The sequence below is a fragment of the Garra rufa genome, chromosome 9 (assembly GCF_049309525.1).
Source record: "Garra rufa chromosome 9, GarRuf1.0, whole genome shotgun sequence".
NCBI classification, from domain to species: Eukaryota; Metazoa; Chordata; class Actinopteri; order Cypriniformes; family Cyprinidae; genus Garra; species Garra rufa.
The window spans coordinates 25,308,109-25,328,221 of NC_133369.1; the positions used below are offsets into that span (position 1 = coordinate 25,308,109).

A 20,113-nucleotide genomic window follows, 5' to 3' on the forward strand; every position below is an offset into this window, starting at 1 on the left:
ATCCGCGTTAAACTATCAAGGTGAAAGTCATCATATCTTGCGTAGTTTAGACCCAGCTCCCAACCCAATTTTGAGAATAGATTAACGGCGATATTTTTTTTATCGCCCGATAAAAGTCTCACGTTAACGCAGCACGTTAACGCCGATAACGGCCCACCACTAATATATATATATATATATATATATATATAAAAAATCCAAATGCCTTTAAAGAAATGCTATAACCTTGACTTTCAAAAATGCTATAACAATGACCTTCACCTACAAATTTACCATAAAATAAAACTTTATGCACTTTTAAGTGTTTTCCCATATGAAATGAAAATTTACAGCACAGGTTTAAGCATGGAAATAAAAACGCAATATCTAAAAATATATATTTTCTTTACATCATTTGACTTCAGTGTGTATTTCAAGCATTATGATTATTTTGTTTTCAAAATCAAAGCTTTTTAATTGTACATGAATACATTTTGATCATCCAGCCTTGGTTTCAGAAAAGTACTTGGTGTACTAGAGAGTGTGTCCATTGCTGAAGGTTTCCTCTTTGTAAATATTCTTTTTTAAATTTGTTGCTGCATGTGAAAGTTCCTTGTGTTATTTGTAAGCATACTCATTGTCTGCTTTTTTATGACAGCCTTTTATTCTATTCTATTCAGATAACGTTGATATCTAAACATCTGCCTTAATATAAACATTACATTACTTTTTTGTACATTTTTGTATATACATTTTTGTATAGAACTACTATTACTGTTTGGACACATTCACACACATGAAGCAGTATCTTCCCAGTTACTCAATACTAACAAGGAAATGTCTATTTATTTGTATCTTCTTCACTTTTGTCCTTCTTGTTACAGGTTGTTGTGAGGAGAAGGAAAAGAGGTAAACCTCAAAAAAGCCAATTCAACAGGAGAAACGAAAGAAGAAAAAAGGAAGAGATAAACAGTTGCCAAACTAAAAAAAGATGAGGCCACCAAAGAAACAGAGAGGACGCTCTCCTTTATCAACAAGAGGAAAAGGAGCAAGAAAACGAGGGGGCAAACTCGAAGGACATTCACAGACAGCACCGCCTGGACCTTCCAACCAGAAATACACTCCATCCAAAGAAGATAGCACTCAGGACAAGCATATCAAGAGTAGCAGCGTCCTAAACACTGAGGGGTTAAAAGAGCAAATAAAAGAAAGGACAATGGAAACGTCAAAATCTGAAGAGAATGCAGTAGTAGTGAATAAGGCAAAAAGCCCCAGGAACGTTAACACTAACAGTTTAACAGATAACACAGACTCGATCAAGATAGCCAGCAACGCACATGAAAATTCACATAGTAATAGCACAGATATCTGTAACACAAACACACAAAACTTTACTAGCACAAACAGTAAAGGTAGCAGCCAACATGCAAACAGCATTGCTAGCAATACACAAAACACAGATACTACAGCCAACAGTTTAAATAAAAATAACTCTTTGAGTGCCAACCGCACTTCCACCACACCCTCCAGTCGAAAAACAGCCACTTTCAAAGCCAGGGTGCCCAAGAAGAAATACATGTATGAACATCAAGCTTCCAGTACTTCTCCCATCAGTTCAACACCTGTAGCCCAACTCACTATTCATAGCAACCATTTAAGTTCTTCACACAACTCTATTTCTCAAAGCACTATTCCTGTGGTCAGAAATGATTTAGTTAAAGCAGATATTTTGCATCTGGACAATAGTGGAAATAACAGGAATAAAATGGGAAAAATAGCAAGCACAGAAACTCCAAAAGGAGATAGAACTAAGGCAGATATGTTGAAAAGTGAGGTGACTTCCGAAGGAGAGAAGGTGGTCCAAATGGTGGAAGTAGATGGATATGGGGAGCAAGCCCCAAATTCTGTGCGCTCATCATCCACAGACACAGCCAGCGAACACTCTGTGGATCTGGAGGTGCTTGAGCCCTCTTGTGTGCAGCTAAATTCAGGGAACCATGTAAGAGCGTCCAGAAGATTCAACCTCTGCAACAATTCAACCCTGTCTGTCCTCTTGTCCCCTAATCCCACACATATTGAGCAGGGAGGATCTGCAACAATAGCAGAAGCACTAGCTAAGGGACTGAAAAACCAAAGGGTGTTAGCACGTAGAAGACCAAGAACTAATATAAAGAAAGATGAGAAGCTGATCAAGGAATATGTATTTATCTGTGGTGTGGTGCGTGGCTCCAGTAGAGAGCAGCTGAATGTAGAGTTGCAGATTAATGGGGAGGGGACACTGCTGTCATATCCATTTCATACATTAGTAAGTCGCCCACACCAACCCATTGACCTCATTTTAGACGCCCCGCCCCCAGGAAATGAACTTGTGGAGGTTGGGACGCGTGTTTGTGTGCCTTATGGAGGAGATAAAGGTAAAGAGTTGTACAGAGAAGGTGTGGTTGCTCAGGTAGACTCTCACTCAGCTTACCCCTACATGGTGCTTTTGCAGGAGGAGTTAGAGCAGGCGAAAGAAAGGTGCAGCAATGAGGAGACGCAACAGACTGTGTGGGTTACCCGCCAGAACTTGCGCCTCCTTGTTCCACCATGGGACGGGGTTATGAGAGAGAAAGAACGGGAGGAGAGAGAGCACAGGGAGGAGATAGAAGTGGAGAGAGAGCTATGTCAGTTAAGTGAGGGAATGGATTTGGTAAGTGCAGGTCCTCCCAGGGAGAACTGCAGATTCCCATCTGCAGATGCAGGGGTTCATCACTTTGGAAGCACACATGTTTCATCTTCCACTTCACCAGCAGTTGTTATGGTAGCAAACAACGTGTTTAGTCTAGCAACTAGGAGGGAGGATGATGGAACTCGGAATAGGGAAAGAGTTCGAGAAAGAGAACACGAGCGAAAGCAACTGCAGACTCCAGAGGTGGACATGGAGGTCTTGCGGCTTAACATGGCACCACTCAGAGATGGAGGAGGACCCGTAGTCTCAGGGGGACCAAAAGCAGGTGTGCCTAATCAGCACAGACAAATTCTTTCTAAACCTCCTGGGTATCCAAGTCCCATTACAATGGTGCGAGGCATCTCCGGGACTTCTTTAGGAAGTCCACAGCCCACCCCTTCACCTGCAGTTTTAGGGTGTGATGGGGGGATCTCTCACCCCATGCCACCCTCTGTGCCTCCTTCCCCCAGCTCCAGGGGTTCCCTGACACCTCTGGAAAAAACTCCTACACCTTCACAGACCTCCACCCCAATTCCAGGGAGTTCTGCCTCTTCTTCTGCTTCTTCCTCAAGATCAAGGACACCATTGTCAGCTGCCCAACAGAAATACAAGAAAGGCGACGTGGTTTGTACACCTAATGGAATCCGTAAGAAGTTTAATGGCAAGCAGTGGCGCCGCTTGTGCTCACGAGAAGGCTGCATGAAGGAGTCCCAGCGTCGTGGGTACTGCTCTCGTCACCTCTCCATGCGTACCAAAGAAATGGAGGGAGCAGTGGGAGAGAGAGGGAGCGGAGGAGGTGGAGAGAGTAGCTCAGGGACTGTGACACCTTCAGATCTGCGAGGTCGTGCTAGCAGTGAATTTGACTGGGATGAGACTTCTCGCGACAGTAGTGAGACAAGCAGCCGAGGTACTGACTCTCGTCCACGTCTTGGCTTGCCATCACTGCTTCCCCAAGATTTCTCTCGGTTTGACTTTGATGAATGTGAAGCTGCAACTATGCTGGTATCCCTGGGCTCAAGGTCTGTAACACCCTCATTCTCACCGGTTTCAAATCAGTCACCATTCTCACCTACACCTTCCCCATCAGCTTCACCACTTTTTGGCTTCCACCCTGCAAGTTTTAGTCCTATTACTGCCTCTCCAGTCTTGCCTCCTCGGCGCCACAAACACCCCAGTGGAACCAACAGTGGTGTCCCAAAACATGGAACAGGATGCACAGAGAGGGAGAAAGACAGACACTTGTCTGGTATTGTGCCATCCTTCCACACCAATCTAACCTTCACTGTACCTATGAGCCCAGGCAAACGCAGGACGGATGCCCCACCTCCCCCAGTCCCACTGTCGCAGGAATATGGCAAACCCGATCAGGAACAGGAAAGCTGTCATAACCCCTCTCTTGTAACAAATCTCTGCATTATTTCCCCTCAGACCACTACTGTCACACACCCCCAAAGACTGCCTTCAACCACTGCCTCTTCCCCACCCGCTTCTCCCCTAAGCTTAGAATCAGGTTCACAATGTACAGTCTCCCAGCAGCCTTTGAGAGACTCTCCAGTAATAGTGAGAAATCCTGAGGTTCCTTTAATAAAGTTTACAGAACTCCCACTGGCTAGAGTTGCAGAGGTGGACAGGACCAGTTCCACAGAAAACAGCCAACCTGGTGTACATTCAGAGACAGGACTCCAGGTTCCTGTTCCAATTAACGCTGCTTCCACTAATGGATCTGTCTTACTGCAGAATCCCACCTCAACTCTTGTTCTAGTGTCTACTACCTCTTCCATTCCAAACCTAACCCCTGCAGGTCTACCTACGCAATCCAGCGCCACCTTAGCCTGCATATCGGTGCCTAGCCCTGTCCCAAGGCCTGGTCTCATTGGTGCGGGTGATGGAGGGGGACAAGATAAAAGTGGCCAAGTGACACTACAGCAGCCTGTCCCTTGTCACCCAGCTCCTACTGCCCTGCTGCCGCTCATACTTCCCACAGAGACCTTGCATCCTGTGCCATGCAAAGACATCATCATGGGGCGTCCTGGAACAGGTAAGAGAATTCTATAATTACATTTAATGCTAACACCAATGTTACATTGTGATGCCCTGGACAGGTTATTTTGCTTTAATTACACAATAACAAAAGAGAAGATTCCATGTTGGACTAATTCAATAAAAATGTAAAAATAAAAACAATTTAGAGAGTAAGGATGCACCATTATTTGTCAATTTTGTCTATGGACACAAAATATTAAACAGATTGAATATTATTTTTAAAATGTGTTTTGGAAGACTGTACAAAGAATATCAGATTTAGATCATTAAATAAATGTAGCAAATTTATTTGTTTTTAATGACATTTTTTGGGTAAATGGCAAAGTGGTAACTTTTTTTTTCTTTAAGTTATGTAGCTGTTAAGTAACAAAACTATTTTACTGATTAAAGGATTCACTCCTGAATTAAAATGTCCTCATAATTTACTCACCCCCATGTCATACAAGATGTTTATGTCTTTCTTTCTTCAGTTGAAATAAATTACATTTTTTTAAGGAAAACATTCTAGGATTTTTCTCCATAAAGTGGACTTCAATGAAGATCAGCGGGTTGAAGATTTAAATTGCAGTTTCAATGCAGCTTCAAAGGGCTCTACATGATCCCAGACGAGGAATGAGGGTCTTGTCTAACAAAACTATTATTTTCTTTAAAAAACAAACTATATACTTTTTAACCACAAATTCTTGTCTTGCAATAGCTCTGTGATGCACGTCCATGACTTCACACATTACGTAATCACGTTGTAAATGTCACACATGATTAGTTCCTCATCTGTGTTCTTCAGTTTTTTGAAAGGTAGGGTAGGGCAGGGCAAAGAACATCTTTTTTTTTTCCTTTAAAATCATCCCACATTGTTGCATTACCTTTCTTTGTTAAGGGCTTTATTTGCACATTCGTTTTGTAAGCACTGGGTTGGTACTTCCGTCTACATCATGCATGACCTTTCCAACGTGACTACATAATGTGTTAAGTTGTGGACACAGAGCTAGTGCAAGATGAGCACTTGTGGTTAAAAATATATACTTTTTTTTGCTAGATAGGACCCTTATTCCTCAACTGGGATTGTGCCCTTTGAAGCTGCATTGAAACTGCAATTTGGACTATCAACCCACTGACTCCCACTGAAGTCCACTATATGGAGAAAAATTATCGAATGTTTTCCTCAAAAACCTTAATTTCTTTTCAACTGAAAAAAACATTAAGATCTTGGATGACATTGTGGTGAGTAAATTATCAGGAAAGTGAACTAATCTTAGTTCATAGTCCATATTTTGCTTAAAAAGTTCCTATATAACTAGTTTCACTCTGCAAAATCTTCCTTATACATAAAAATAATTTCAGCTTTTTTTGCGATGACTGGCTGACTGTGCTTTTTTCCCTTATGTAATATATTTATTTGCTTAATTTGTGTTGTAATATTGATGTTTCTTTGGTACATATCTAAAAAATCAGGTTCAACAAAAAGTTTTTTTTTTTTTTCCATTTGTAAGCAGAGATAAATTGGAAATTAGTTGAGAGAGAGCCCTGTCATGACGAATCAGTATATTTCTGATTAAAAATTAGGATATTTATGTTTAAATAGTTATCCAGGCACTAACCAGTTTTCTCATTTACACATACAGTCAAGCCCGAAATGATTCATACCCCTGGCAAATTCTGACTTAAAGTTCATTTGATTCAACCAACAAGTTTTTGTTTTTTTTGACCAGAAATGATACAGGCTTCTCCAAAAAGATAATACGACGATGTACAAGCAGAGGCATCATTGTGGGAAAAAATATTTCTCAGCTTTTATTCACATTTGAACAAAAAGTGGCATGTCCAAAATTATTCATACCCTTTGCAAACTGTCACAGTCAATGGGAAAATCCAAAGTTCTATACCATTTCAAATAGTCCAAGCTGTTCTAAAGCATCCTAATTACCCTGATTCATTGGGAACTGCTGTTTTAATCAACTCAACAGGTGAAAAACAGAGGCTCTCTACTGTTGGTTTGTGGACAGTCATGGCTAAGACAAAGGAGCTCACTGAGGATCTGCGGCTGCGCATTGTGGCTGCTCACAAATCAGGAAAGGGCTATAAGACCACATCTAAATGTTTTGAAGTTCCAGTGGCTACAGTGCAAAGTATTATCAAAAAATACAAGACGTTCCGCACTGAAAAATCTCAGAGGACGTGGTCAGAAGCCAAAAGTGACACCTGTGCTGGCCTGGAGGATAGTGAGAGAGGTAAAAAAGAATCCAAGGATCACCACCAAGGCCATCCTGATGAATCTGGGCTCTGCTGGTGGCAACGTCTCAAGGCAGACAGTCCAACGGACACTGTACACCGCTGGGTTCCATGGACGCAGACCAAGGAGGACACCACTTCTCCAGATAAGGCACACAAAATCCCGCTAGGCCTTTGCAAATGCTCATCTGATCAAAGAAGTAGACTTCTGGTCTTCTGTTTTATGGTCAGATGGTCCTTCAAAAAGCCTTTATTTGGCGTAAAAAAAGGAGAAGTCTTCAACTCTAAGAACACCATCCCCACTGTCAAACATGGTGGTGGGAACCTAATGTTTTGGGGTTTTTTTTTTTAGCTGGTGGACCAGGGAACCTAATCACAGTAAACGGCACCATGAACAAGGAGCAGTCTATCAAAATTCTCAACAACAACATCAGGCAGTCTGCAAAAAAAAAACAGTGGACATTTCAGCATAAAAATGACCCAAAACACACAGCAAAAGTGGTGAAGAAATGTTAGCAGACAAAAACATTAAAATTTAGCAGTCCTGACTTAAATCCAATTAAGAAACTGTGAAGGGAGCTAAAGATCAGGGTGATGAACCTGAAAGAGTTGGAGCTCGTCACTAAAGATGAATGGTCAAAATACCAGTGGAGACATGGAAAAACCTGGTCAGCAATTATAGGAAGCGTTTGATTGCTGTAATAGCCAATAAAGGCTTTTCTATTGATTATTGAGAAGGGTATGAATAATTTTGGACATGCCACTTTTTGTTCAAATGTAAAGAAAAGCTGAGAAATATTTTTTTTTTCCACAATGATGCCTCTTGTACATCGTCTTATTATCTTTTGAGAGAAACCTGTGTCATTTCCGGTCAAAAAAAACTTAAGTCAGTATTTGCCAGGGGTATGAATAATTTCGATCTTGACTGTATATTCTTTGTGATAATTATATTTCAAAACTCAAAAGTTAAAATGTATTGTTTTATTATAATTGTTTTATTAAAAACAATATGCTTCAAATATGCTTTGCATAAATGTTTTGTATTGTTAAAAACAGGGTCCTGCTTCAGTTTTTCAGTAATGTTTGTGTTATTTTGTAGTATCTTTCACCAACCGCATTTTAACATGACGCTCAGTTTCTGCCGATGAAAAGCAGTCCCACAACATGCTCTTCCCATCACCATTCCTCACATGGTGTCATTTTAATTGTGGGTGATGTTAGATTTGCGCCACATATATGCCTTCAAAATCTGGCTTAAAAGCTCTGTCTTGGTTTCGTTTCACCCGCAATATCTTTTCACACATAGCTCTGGGTATAACTTTTACATACAGATCAGTGCTATGCTGAGATGCTGAGATTTTGATCCCATTCTTAGCTAGAGAATTAGCATACTGAAACTAGTTTAAAAGTAATTGTAGGCCTCTCTGTGGCTTTTCTCACAAGTGTTCTTGTGTGCCCTGAGAATTCAGAGGGTACAGCCTTTTCTAGACAGTTTTTGGATAGTTTGACGTAACTTCCTAATAATTTAACCCACAGCACGCATTGGGAAATAAAGACACTTGTATTTACCCTTTCCCTAAATTATGCAGTTTTATTTAGCCCTGACTTGTACTCTTTAGTCTTTATTTTCACAGCTGTATTTTAGATTCTCAAACTGCATGATCTGTTTTTTTGTTCAGAAAACAGAAGTATTTTAGTGATTCACATGTAAGAACCAAGCAATTGTGACCTTATTAGGATAAGTGCTTTTGTGAACACATATGCAATACAAAGTCCAAATATATATTCGAAATTTACGGCACACCAAAAGTAGCTACATTTTCTCAATTTCAGTGCTTGTAAATTGTAAATCATACAGTTGATAATAAACTACAAAGTTATGCTTGGAAAATATTGTATATGTAGAATAATATAGCTAATAATTATCTCTTAAAATTAAGCTCAAAACTAAGGCATCTGTTTTTTTATCAGGAATGAATGCTTTGGCATTAAAAGCCGTGGTATTTTGGTTTTTGCAGTGTTGTCATAATCATCAGCTGCTTTAATAGTCGGTTCGATTAGATGTTGTGCTGGTTGTTGCACTTGCAGTGTTGATTTTAACACAATATTTAAAACGTGCTCATTACATGTTGACTGAAAAAAGAAGTGGAGCAAAGACGGAATTAACTGACTTGATTTAATTGAAATGTTTATGAGTAGGTTGCATTTGTTCACTTGTGTATGTGCTATGTATATGTGTGGTAAGAAACGAGAGAATGTCATTTATGCAGACATAACACAATGTGTCATTTAGGACGAGGTTTAGTGTGTGCTTGTATAATAAAAAAGTCTTCATAGTGTATTCATGCATATTGATAATTATGTGTGGTGTTTGTGATTTAGCTGTGATCATAAGTGTGTATGATGTGATGGAGGGAAAGGGAGTGTGTGTTGTGGAATGACAAGAGGGCCTTTGTAAAAATTTAGGCCTGATCTTTGTAGGCCTGCCTTGACACGCAAACTCGTGAGAAGGACGTTAACACACAGAGACAGACACATGCACAGTCTGTATAACAAAATTGCAGACCTGCTGAAAAGAAAAAAAAAAACAGGGAATCTGCCCAAAAGTTTATTTGCTTTCGTTTTTCTAATGGAATTTTGTATTGCTGCTGAGTTTTGACAGCTAACCTATATGCAGTTAACCTACAGAGAATTATAAGCATTATAGGAGACTAATACTCTGAAATGTATTTTATTGCATCAGTATTATAAATACTGATAAATTACTGATAATTTTTTTCTTCAGCTGATTAGCACATATGAATTGACATTTTAAATTGCTGCCTATGTTCATGATTATATGTAATTTTTATACATTTCAGACCTAATTTGACTAAAGACTCAGATATTTCTCTTCTTAAAGTAAAAATTTTTTCTTTCTTTCTTTCTTTCTTTTTTTTTTTTTTTTTGTTATCTGCTGTGTGTGGTCCTGGTATTCCCTATATTATAATGTCCCCACAAGGATAATAAAAGCAGTAAGTTTTTGTCCCCATGAGGAAAACAGCTTATAAATCATATAGAAGTTTTTTGAAAATCTAAAAATTAAGAAAGTTTCCTGTGAGGGCTAGGTTTAGGGTTAGGGTACGGGGATAGAAAATACAGTTTGTACAGTATAAAAACATTATAGAATGTCCCAACGTGTTTGTGTGTGGTGTGTGTGTGTGTGTGTGTGTGTGTGTGTGTGTGTGTGTGTGTGTGTGTGTGTGTGTGTACCTACTCAACCATATTTTGGGGCAAATTTGTACCTAGATGTGAAATGTAGTGCTGCAACAACTAATCGATAAAATCGATTATTATCGATAATGAAAATCATCGACAACGATTTTCATTATCGATTAATCAGGTCCGCCCTCAGTGCTTGTACAACTTCAAAGGGGCATTTCCATTTTTGCATAAAAGTCCATCCTGGCAGTCTGTGTTAAGTTTAAATCTTTACTGAATGAGCGTGTCAGACAGCCGGAACACAGAGAGGGAGACCATTAATACGCGCAAAAACATTCATTGTGCTGAAATATGTTGTTAAATGTTAAACTTAGGTTTAAAAGAAAACATGTAGTGCACATATTTATGAAGAGTAGGAACTGATATATATAGCTGATATATAAATATCAGACGCTTCTTAGCCGCCTGGGCAGGATGTGGAATATTGTAATTTTTGTCAATAAAATGAAAAATTTGGATTTAAGCCAATTAATCAATTAATCGGAAAAATAATCGACCAACTAATCAATTATCAAAATAATCCTTAGTTGCAGCCCTAGTGAAATGAAACTAAAACCTCTTTTTTCTTCTTGATGCAGAAAGTTTTCTGTTAGAATTAGAGTAAGGATGTGGGTTGGGTTTAGGCTATGGCATTTTTAACTAGCTGTATGTAAAAATGACAAAAGTCTAGGATGTCTCTATTTAGATTTAGATTTACTTAAACTTGTGTGTGTGTGTGTGTGTGTGTGGTCCTGGTATTCTTTATGTTTAATATTCTCACAAGCATAATAATATCATTAAATTTTGATCCTGTGGGGACATTTTTTTAAAGAAAAAAAGGCTTATAAATCATACAGAATTAAGTTTTAATGAAAATCTAAAAATGCTAAAAGTTTCCTGTGATTGTTAGGTTTAGAGTTAGGGTTAGGGTAAGGGTACAATGCCATTTGTACAGCATAAAACCATTATGTAATGTCCCAACGAGTCTGAGCGTGTGTGTGTGTGTGTGTGTGTGTGTGTGTGTGTGTGTGTGTGTGTGTGCGTGTGTGTGTGTGTGTGTGTGTGTGTGTGTGTGTGTGTGTGTGTGTGTGTGTGTGTGTGTGTGTTTACTCAATCATATTTTGGGGCAAATTTATACCCAGACATAAGCTAAATCTAAAACCTCTTTTTTTCTTAATGTAGGAATGTGAAATGTTTTCTGTTAGTGTTAGGGTAATACCGGATGCGAGTTAGTTTTAGGATGTAGTATTTATAACTAGCTGTATGAAAAAAAATACAACAACAACAACAGAAGTCTAGGATGTCTCTATTTAGATAGCTTTACTTTACTTTTACTATAATGTCCCCACAAGTATAATGATATCAGTAAATTTTGACCTTGTGGGGACATTTTTTAGTCCCCATGGGGTTAAAAAGCTTATAAATCATACAGAATAACGTTTTTTGAAAATCAAAAAAGGCAGAAAGTAACTGATAACTAGCTGTATGTAGAAACATATGTCATGTTTCTAGAAACAGGATGTCTCTATTTTGTGTTTGTGCATGGTCCTTGTGGGGACATTTTTAGTCACAATGAAGAAAACAGCTTATAAATCATACGGAATTAAGTTTTTTTTTTTTATCTAAAAATGCAGAAAGTAGGGTTAGGGTTACAATACGGGAATAGAAAATCGTTTGTACAGTATAAAAACCATTATGGAATATCCCTAACATATGTGTATGTGTTTGTACCTATTTAACCATATTTTAGGGCAAATTTGTACCCAGATGTGAGCTAAATCTATAACCTATTTTTTTCTCAATGTAGAAATGCTGAATGTTTTCTGTTTAGATTAGAGTAAGGATGTAGATTTAGGGTTAGGGTTAGGGTTAGAATACGGGTATAGGAAATTGTTTGTACAATATAAAAACCATTATGGAATGTCGCAATATAGTTGTGTGTGTGTGTTTGTACCTACTGAACCATATTTGGGGGCAAATTTGTACCCAGATGTGAGCTAAATCTAAAACCTTTTTTTAGTGCAGAAATACATAAAGTTTTCTGCTAGGATTAGAGTAAGGATGTGAGTAAGGTTTAGGTTGTAGTATTTATAACTATCTGTATGTAAAACCAACAAAAGTCTATAGGATGTCTCTATTTAAATAGCTTTACTTAAACGTGTGTGTGTGTGTGTGTGTGTGTGTGTGTGTGTGTGTGTGTGTGTGTGTGTGTGTTTGTGTTTGTGTGTGGTCCTAGTATTCTTTACGCTATAATGTCCCCATGAGGATAATAATATCAGTAAAGTTTGACATTGTGGAGACATATTTTAGTCCCCATGGGGTTATACAGCTTATAAATCATACAGAATTGTTTTTTTTTTTAATCTAAAGATGTAGAAAGAGAAGTAGGTTTAGGGTTACAATACGGGTATAGAAAATTGTACAGTATAAAAACCAGTATGGAATGTCCCAACGTGTGTGTGTTTGTACCTACTGAACCATATTTGGGGGCAATGTTGTACCCAGATGTGAGCTAAATCTAAAACCTCTTTTTTTCTTAATGTAGAAATGCATAAAGTTTTCTGCTAGGATTAGAGTTAGGATCTGGGTTAGGTTTAGGTTGTATTTTTAACTAGCTGTAAAAACAACAAAAGTCTATATGATGTCTCTATTTAGTTTTAATTAAACGTGTGTTTGTGTTTGTGTGTGTGTTTGTGTGTGTGTGTGTGTGTGTGTGTGTGTGTGTGTGTGTGTGTGGTCCTGGTATTCCTTACACTGTAATGTCCCCACAAGGATAATAATATCAGTCAATTATTACCTTATGGGGACATTTTTAGTCACTATGAGGAAAACAGCTTATAAATCTTACAGAATAAAGTTTCCTGTGATGGGTAGATTTAGGGTTAGGGTAAGAGGATACAGTTTGTACAGTATAACCACAATTATGAAATGTCCCAACGTGTGTGTGTGTGGATCTGTTTCTTATGCTATAATGTCCCCACAAGGATAATAATATCAGTAAAGTTTGACATTTTTAGTCTCCAGGGGGTTAAACATTTTATAAATCATACAGAATTAGTTTTTTTTTTTTTTTTTTATCATGATGCAGAAAGAGAAGTAGATTTAGGGTTAGGGTTAGAATACGGGTATAGGAAATCATTTGTACAGTATAAAAACAATTATGGAATGTCCCAACGTTTTTGTATGTGTGTGTGTGTGTGTGCGTGTGTGTATGTACATACTGAACCCCTATTTGGGGGTAAATTTGTACCCAGATGTGAGCTAAATCTAAAACCTCTTTTTTTTCTTAATGTAGAAATGCATAAAGTTTTCTGTTAGGATTAGAGTTAGGATCTGGGTTAGGTTTAGGTTGTATTTTTAACTAGCTGTATGTAAAAACAACAAAAGTCTATAGGATGTCTCTATTTAGATAGTTTTACTTAAATGTGTGTGTGGTCCTGGTATAACTTACGCTATAATATTCCCACACGGATAATAATATCATAATATCATAGTCCCCATGCAGTTAAACAGCTTATAAATCATACAGAATGAATTTTTTTTTTGAAAATCTGAAAAGGCATAAAGTTTCCTGTGATGGGTAGATTTAGGGTTAGGGTAAGAGGATACAGTTTGTACAATATAAAAACAATTATGAAATGTCCCAACGTGTGTGTGGGTGTGCTTGTACCTACTCAACCATATTTTGAAGCAAATTTGTACCCAGATGTGAGCTAAAGCTAAAACATATCTTTTTCCTTAATGTAGAAAGTTTTCTGTTAGAATTAGAGTAAGGATCTGAGTTAGGGTTAGGGTTAGGTTATAGTATTTATAACTAGCTGTATGTAGAAACAACAGAAGTCTATAGGATGTTTCTATTTAGATAGCTTTACCTAAATGTGTGTGTGGTCCTGGTATTCCTTGCACTATATTGTCCCTACAAGGATAATAATATCTGTAAATTTTTACTTTGTGTGGACTTTTAGTCACAATGAAGAAAACTGCTTATAAATCAAACAGAATTTTTATTTTTTTAAATCTAAAATTTCTGAAAGTTTTCTGTGAGAGGTAGGGTTGGAGTAAGGGGATAGAAAATACAGTTTGTACAGTATAAATACAATTATGAAATGTCCCCACATGTGTGTGTGTGTGTGTGTGTGTGTGTGTGTGTGTGTGTGTGTGTACTCAACCATGTTTTGGGGCAAATTCGTACCCAGATGTGAGCTAAATCTAAAATAAGGATGTGAGTAAGGTTTAGGTTGTAGTCTAGCTGTATGTAAAACCAAAAAAAGTCTATAGGATGTCTGTATTTAAATAGCTTTACTTAAACATGAGTGTGTGTTTGACATTGTGGAGACAATTTTTAGTGCCCATGGGGTTAAACATCTTGTAAAATCATACAGAATTAGGTTTTTTGAAAGTCTAAAGATGCAGAAAGAGAAGTAGGTTTAAGGTTAGGGTTACAATACGGGTATAGAAAATCGTTGGTACAGTATAAAAAACTATTTGTCAACAACACAATGTCCCAACGTGTGTGTGTTTGTACCATATTTTGGGGCAAATTTGTACCCAGATGTGAGCTAAATCTAAAACCTTTTTATTAAATGTAGAAATGCAGAATGTTTTCTGTTAGGATCAGAGTAAGGATGTGAGTTAGGTTTAGGTTGTAGTATTTTTAACTAGCTGTATGTAAAAACAACGAAAGTCTATAAGATGTCTTTTAGAGAGCTTTATTTATTTATTTTTTTTGTGCAAATGTAGTAATGCAGAAAGTTTTCTGTTAGGGTTAGGGTTAGGTTGTAGGATTTATAACTAGCTGTATGTAAAAACAATGTCTCTATTTAGATAGCTTTACTTAAATGTGTGTGTGTGTGTGTGTGTGTGTGTGTGTGTGTACCTGGTATTCATCACATTGCGGGGACCAAATGTCCCCACAAGGATAGTAATACCAGTAGATTTTGACCTTGTGGGGACATTTCTTAGGTCCCCATGAGGAAACAGGCTTATAAATCATGCACAATGAGTTTTTTTGATGAAGTAAAAGTGTGCACAATCTCCTGTGAGGGCTAGGTTTAGGTGTAGGGCAATAGAAAGTACGGTTTGTACAGTATAAAAACCATTACGCCTATGGAATGTCCCCATAAAACATGTAAACCCAACGTGTGTGTGTGTGTGTGTGTGTGTGTGTGTGTGTGTGTGTGTGTGTGTGTGTGTGTGTGTGTGTGTGTGTGTGTGTGTGTGTGTGTGTGTGTGTGTGTGTGTGTGTGTGTGTGTGTGTGTGTGTGTGTGTGTGTGTGTGTTTATGTTCTTATTTCAAATGTGTTTACTCAGTGAAGGTGGATGTTTAGCATTAAACCCAAGACTGGTCCCATATATATTTATATTTGTTTTGGATAAAATACTCAGTTGGTAATGCAGTTTACCAACCCATCACTGCATCATAAATAAACAGGTCATATTTTTCAGTTACTGTTGTTATTTTACATTAGCTCAAAAGACGCCTAAAAATAAATTTAGAAGATTGGTTTTGAGGGCACTCCGGGATCACGTTTAAATACAGTAATTATGTAAATAAAAAATAAGAGAAGAAATACAATTCCTACACATTGTGAGCCTCAAGTGAAAAGTTGTTTAAATATACTATACTATTTACTAAAAATAACACTTATATATCAGAGAGAATATATCCTTATGTAAAAGTACTTGAATCACTCAACGGCAGAATTGGCAGTCTGTTTTCAGCTGTCATTTACTATGGCAATGATTCCAAACATTCTGTGTTTCATTTAATCCACACCCTCTGCAAACACAGATGCACTACTCACTACAGCCGTCACAAATACTAACAATATGCATGTTTTTTCGATTGCTATCTGTTGCTAAAACTATACTAAAAGAAGTTGAACGGCAGGTTTATATTGCACATTTCAAACCAATAAAAGAGACCTTTTTTATTTGCCTGCAAAATATATAGCACCTTCCTCAAACTTCAACTCATCACTTTAATTACACGTATTGCAGGCTGTTTTTATTTTAGACTAAAGTATAATTTTGTCCGTATTTGATACAGTGTTTCTGATAGCTCTCTGCCTTAATAGCGCATAGGACGTGATCTTCTCCATTTATGTGCTGAGTTCTGAGTCGCCATCTGTCGTATAGTCCAACTCTGCAATGTTTATCACTTATATGGTTGAACGGCGTCTCCCTTTTCATCACTGCTGTACTCATAATGTCAATTTAATTCTTTTTATATTTTGTTTCCATTCACCCACTTATTTGTGTCGAGACTTTTCGACTGTTTTCCCCTCACCTATTTCTCGCTCTCTGTCTTTCTCTCTCTGGTGCAGTGCAGAAGTCTCTGTTTCTCTGATCACAGAGTGTTCCCGGGAATGCCAGCCATTCCCCTTTTGTAAAAGGTTTCTCACAAACATGTATACATTTATAGAAATCATAGCATAAATAGACAGCACTGCTTTTTCACTGCTAAATTTTGTGCTCTTGTATTCTGTGTTTTAGTTCACGCTAGCGTTCGTCGAATGTTTGATTTCTATGTTATATCTCAGGGGAGATCACAGGATCTAAAAATGTATTCTCGTACGACTCTTGCACATACATTCACATAAAAGCCCCTGTCTCTAGCTGTAATCTCTCCTTCACTCAATTCTGTCTGCTGTGATCGCCTTTGCTTTTTTTTTCATGGGGCAGTGCTGCCTCCTTGTGAGAAGAGTGTGCCATTACGGGCTGTAAAGAGACGTACCTGCATAGAGTTTCATAACTACCTTTTTTTATTTGTGCAACCTGCACTCAGTCTATTAGAGCAGTGCTAAAAAAATTTTAAGTGAGTGTAAGTGGATCAACGGACATTAATCCAACATGACGGATTTTTGTTTAGCCACCATTTTTCGTGTCTTTCCCCCTCCATATGTTCTTTGGAAAATAGCTGGAATGCTTATACTGGCAGATGGCAGCAGTGATATAAATATCTTACAAAAGGGCAGTGTGTGTGCGTGAAGATGGTCAGTGGTCACCAAAGTGGCATGGGTAACAGTACCCATAAAGCTGTTGCCATGGAAACAGGGAGTGGGCTTTTTGAGATTGTGTTTTAATCACACAAAAAACAGTGATTGGATAAGAGGAACAAAACGGTTTTGGAGAACTATTAACCCTCAAACATACAGAGCTTTACCCATCTCTGTATGCGAGTGCTGTCACGGGCTGACTAACTGCTAATTTTGGAAAAAAAAAATTTTTTTACATGTATTAGGACGTGTCTATATAACTAAATTTAAAAGTAGTGAGTGATGTTAGATTTCGCAGTGTGTCATTTTCAATCGAATCAGGCTGGAAAGAGTTAAAAACTTGTTTACTATAATCACAGTCTGAGCTGGAGGCGCTCAGCCTCACCTCATTGGCTGTTGCCAGGAGCTCAGCGCAAGCTCATTGGCTGAGAGAGTGAGTAGCCCCTCCCATTGCACTGACATTGTGTTATATAGAGGAGCAATGTCTCTTGCTAACCTATTCTAACTTCAGTTCGATTTGGATGGATTTCAGTACATCAGTTAATATGTTCCCACATAATCACATATTCTATCATCGGTTGTTTTTTCTTTGTCTATTTATAGATTTAGTCTCTTCTTTCCTGTCGTTCGATTACCATCTTCCCACATACAGCGAGCGAGGCCCTGTTTTCACAACTTTCACAACTCCCTCCTCCCCTCCTCTCCTCTCCATAGAATGACTCTTGTTCTATTTTTATTCGCCTGACTTGCACAGTTTCCCCTTCCCACCCATTTTCCCTCTCTTTTCTCAAACATTCCACAACCACTAATTTTTTTCATCCACTCTTGAGTGTCTTTCTGTTTCATACTCGTATCTATATAATGTGTAGGATCCTTTTCAGGTGTAAGTGTGTTGAAAATGTTACTGCACTTATGGTTGCAGTTTCTCTGTAGCTTTTTCTCCCTCACACACAAATCTTTCTCATTGTAGCGTGACTGTTTGTGAAGGGACTGGCTGATACTGGGCACAAGGCCAGTACCCCTCTGCCCCATACAAACAAACCAGTCACTGAACTCAGCACACACACGCATAAACCTACACACAGGCACGCTGACATTCATAGGCGCCATGAGAGTTGTAACACTGATAATAGTGTTTTGGACAGTCACCTTTGTCTGTGACATAACCACTATCAGCCGATTTGCTGGTCAACGTCCCGATGGCGGTAACAGCGGTCATCAGGTTTAATCTTTGACCTATTTTACTGCACTCAGCCAAAACTAAGTTTGCTGCGCTAGTAAGTTAGTAACATTAAATAAATAGAAAAAGATGGGGAAAACATGTTACGTGAAGAATATTTCTCCACCTTTCTTCTCTCTTTTTTTTGAAAAGCCTTTGATTACATCTGGTTTACGTAATGTTTGTGACGTATGTACAGCTGTATGGTCTCCAAGAAAAACTCTGCCCAGTGACAAATCTCATTTGTGCTCAGTTTTTTTTTAACCTAAGATGCTAGACATTACAACCGAAACCATACTCTTAACCTTACTTACCACTCCAGAGAAGTGGTACAGCAGAGTGGTATAAGTGTTCAGTTTCACACAAACAAGAGTAAAGTAGTGCATGGAGGTGAATCCATCAGCACAATTGTGGGTGTGATATTGGTTTTATGCAACAGTTCCATAAACGATAAGTTAATATCAAATGACTTACATTTCAGACAAAATCTGGCAGTTTAGTTCCCTTACATAAAAGAAGCCAAAGCATCAAGCTTTGTGCGTCACCAAACACCACACAGACTGAAAGCGTGTCTGGAACACACTCTGGTCTGGAACTCAATGAACAGCAAAGTGATACAAACTGTTACACTAAACATCACTCTTGAAGCGCAGCTTAGCCAATCAGATTTGAGGACTGGAGCAAACTGTTGTATAATGCTTACTACAGTGTTTTTGAAGTGACTGGGGAACATGTGTAAAACTACATGTAGTTATTTATTTTTAAGTTTAGTTTAGTTTTGAAGATCTGAGGTAAACTATCTGTTGTTGCTTTCAGCATGTTATGTCATGCAGTGTGATATTCAAACTCACATTAGACACTTTTAACACTGAATAAAGCACATACTCAGTACCTGAGATTAGAATTGTCATAGTTTGTATGTTGTTGTTCCAGCCGTGACGTCGCAGAAATAGAAACCGTTTCAAAAATAGACATTTTGTGTGTTGCTGTCGCAGCTAGTTAGGACAAAAACTCCAATTAACATGGAAAAGATACCTTTTATTGTGTGTTGCAGCACTGCATTGGGTGTAGTTAGTACACGGTGTTACGTAGGTAAATAAAATATCAATAGAGGGTTTGCACTTGCGTCACGGTTTGGTCAGTTACCCAGATGTTTGGCCATATTTGAGGTACTCAGATGTAAACAACAGCATGGATTGCACGGTTAATGTAGTACTGAATATGTTATTAATTGTTAGCTAATTTATGCTATCTAAACTATGGGAAAAACGTGTGGAAGCTGCTAAATCATATAGAGAAGGACTTAGGCCTTGTTTACACTGGTCTTGATGCTCAATTCCGATTAGTTTCCTATATCTGAATTTTTTTTTTTTTTTGGTGTCCATATGACTTATTTCCACACATGTATGAGGCCTGAAACTGATCTCGAAATATCCAAATGCATGTGCATCTGTTTACACTGTCACAGATCTGATCTGTGTCACATTATGAGCAAACAAAAATCTGAATTGGATCACATTTAACTGACAGTGTAAACAGAGCCTTAGTAAGCAGGAAAGGGTGCAATATTTGGACAAACTAAAGTTAATAGGTGGTAAGATACATACCAGCTGAAAAATAAAAAAAATAGCCTAATATTTCACATACCTAACTGGAAATGATAAGAACAAACACAAATGTAGTCAAGATGCACTCTTC

General features: G+C 38.0%; 1 protein-coding gene across 2 annotated transcripts in view; it reads left to right on the forward strand.

Moving 5' to 3' along the window:
• Nucleotides 1–873: 873 nt before the first annotated feature.
• The window catches only part of cicb (capicua transcriptional repressor b), a 56,300-nt gene continuing 37,060 nt past the window's right edge, over nucleotides 874–20,113 (forward strand). For both annotated transcript variants that reach the window (XM_073846545.1, XM_073846546.1), the window contains exon 1: nucleotides 874–4,724. In XM_073846545.1, coding sequence (XP_073702646.1) covers nucleotides 971–4,724 — 3,754 coding nt within the window. In that variant the 5' untranslated portion in view covers nucleotides 874–970. The remainder of the gene's footprint in view (nucleotides 4,725–20,113) is intronic.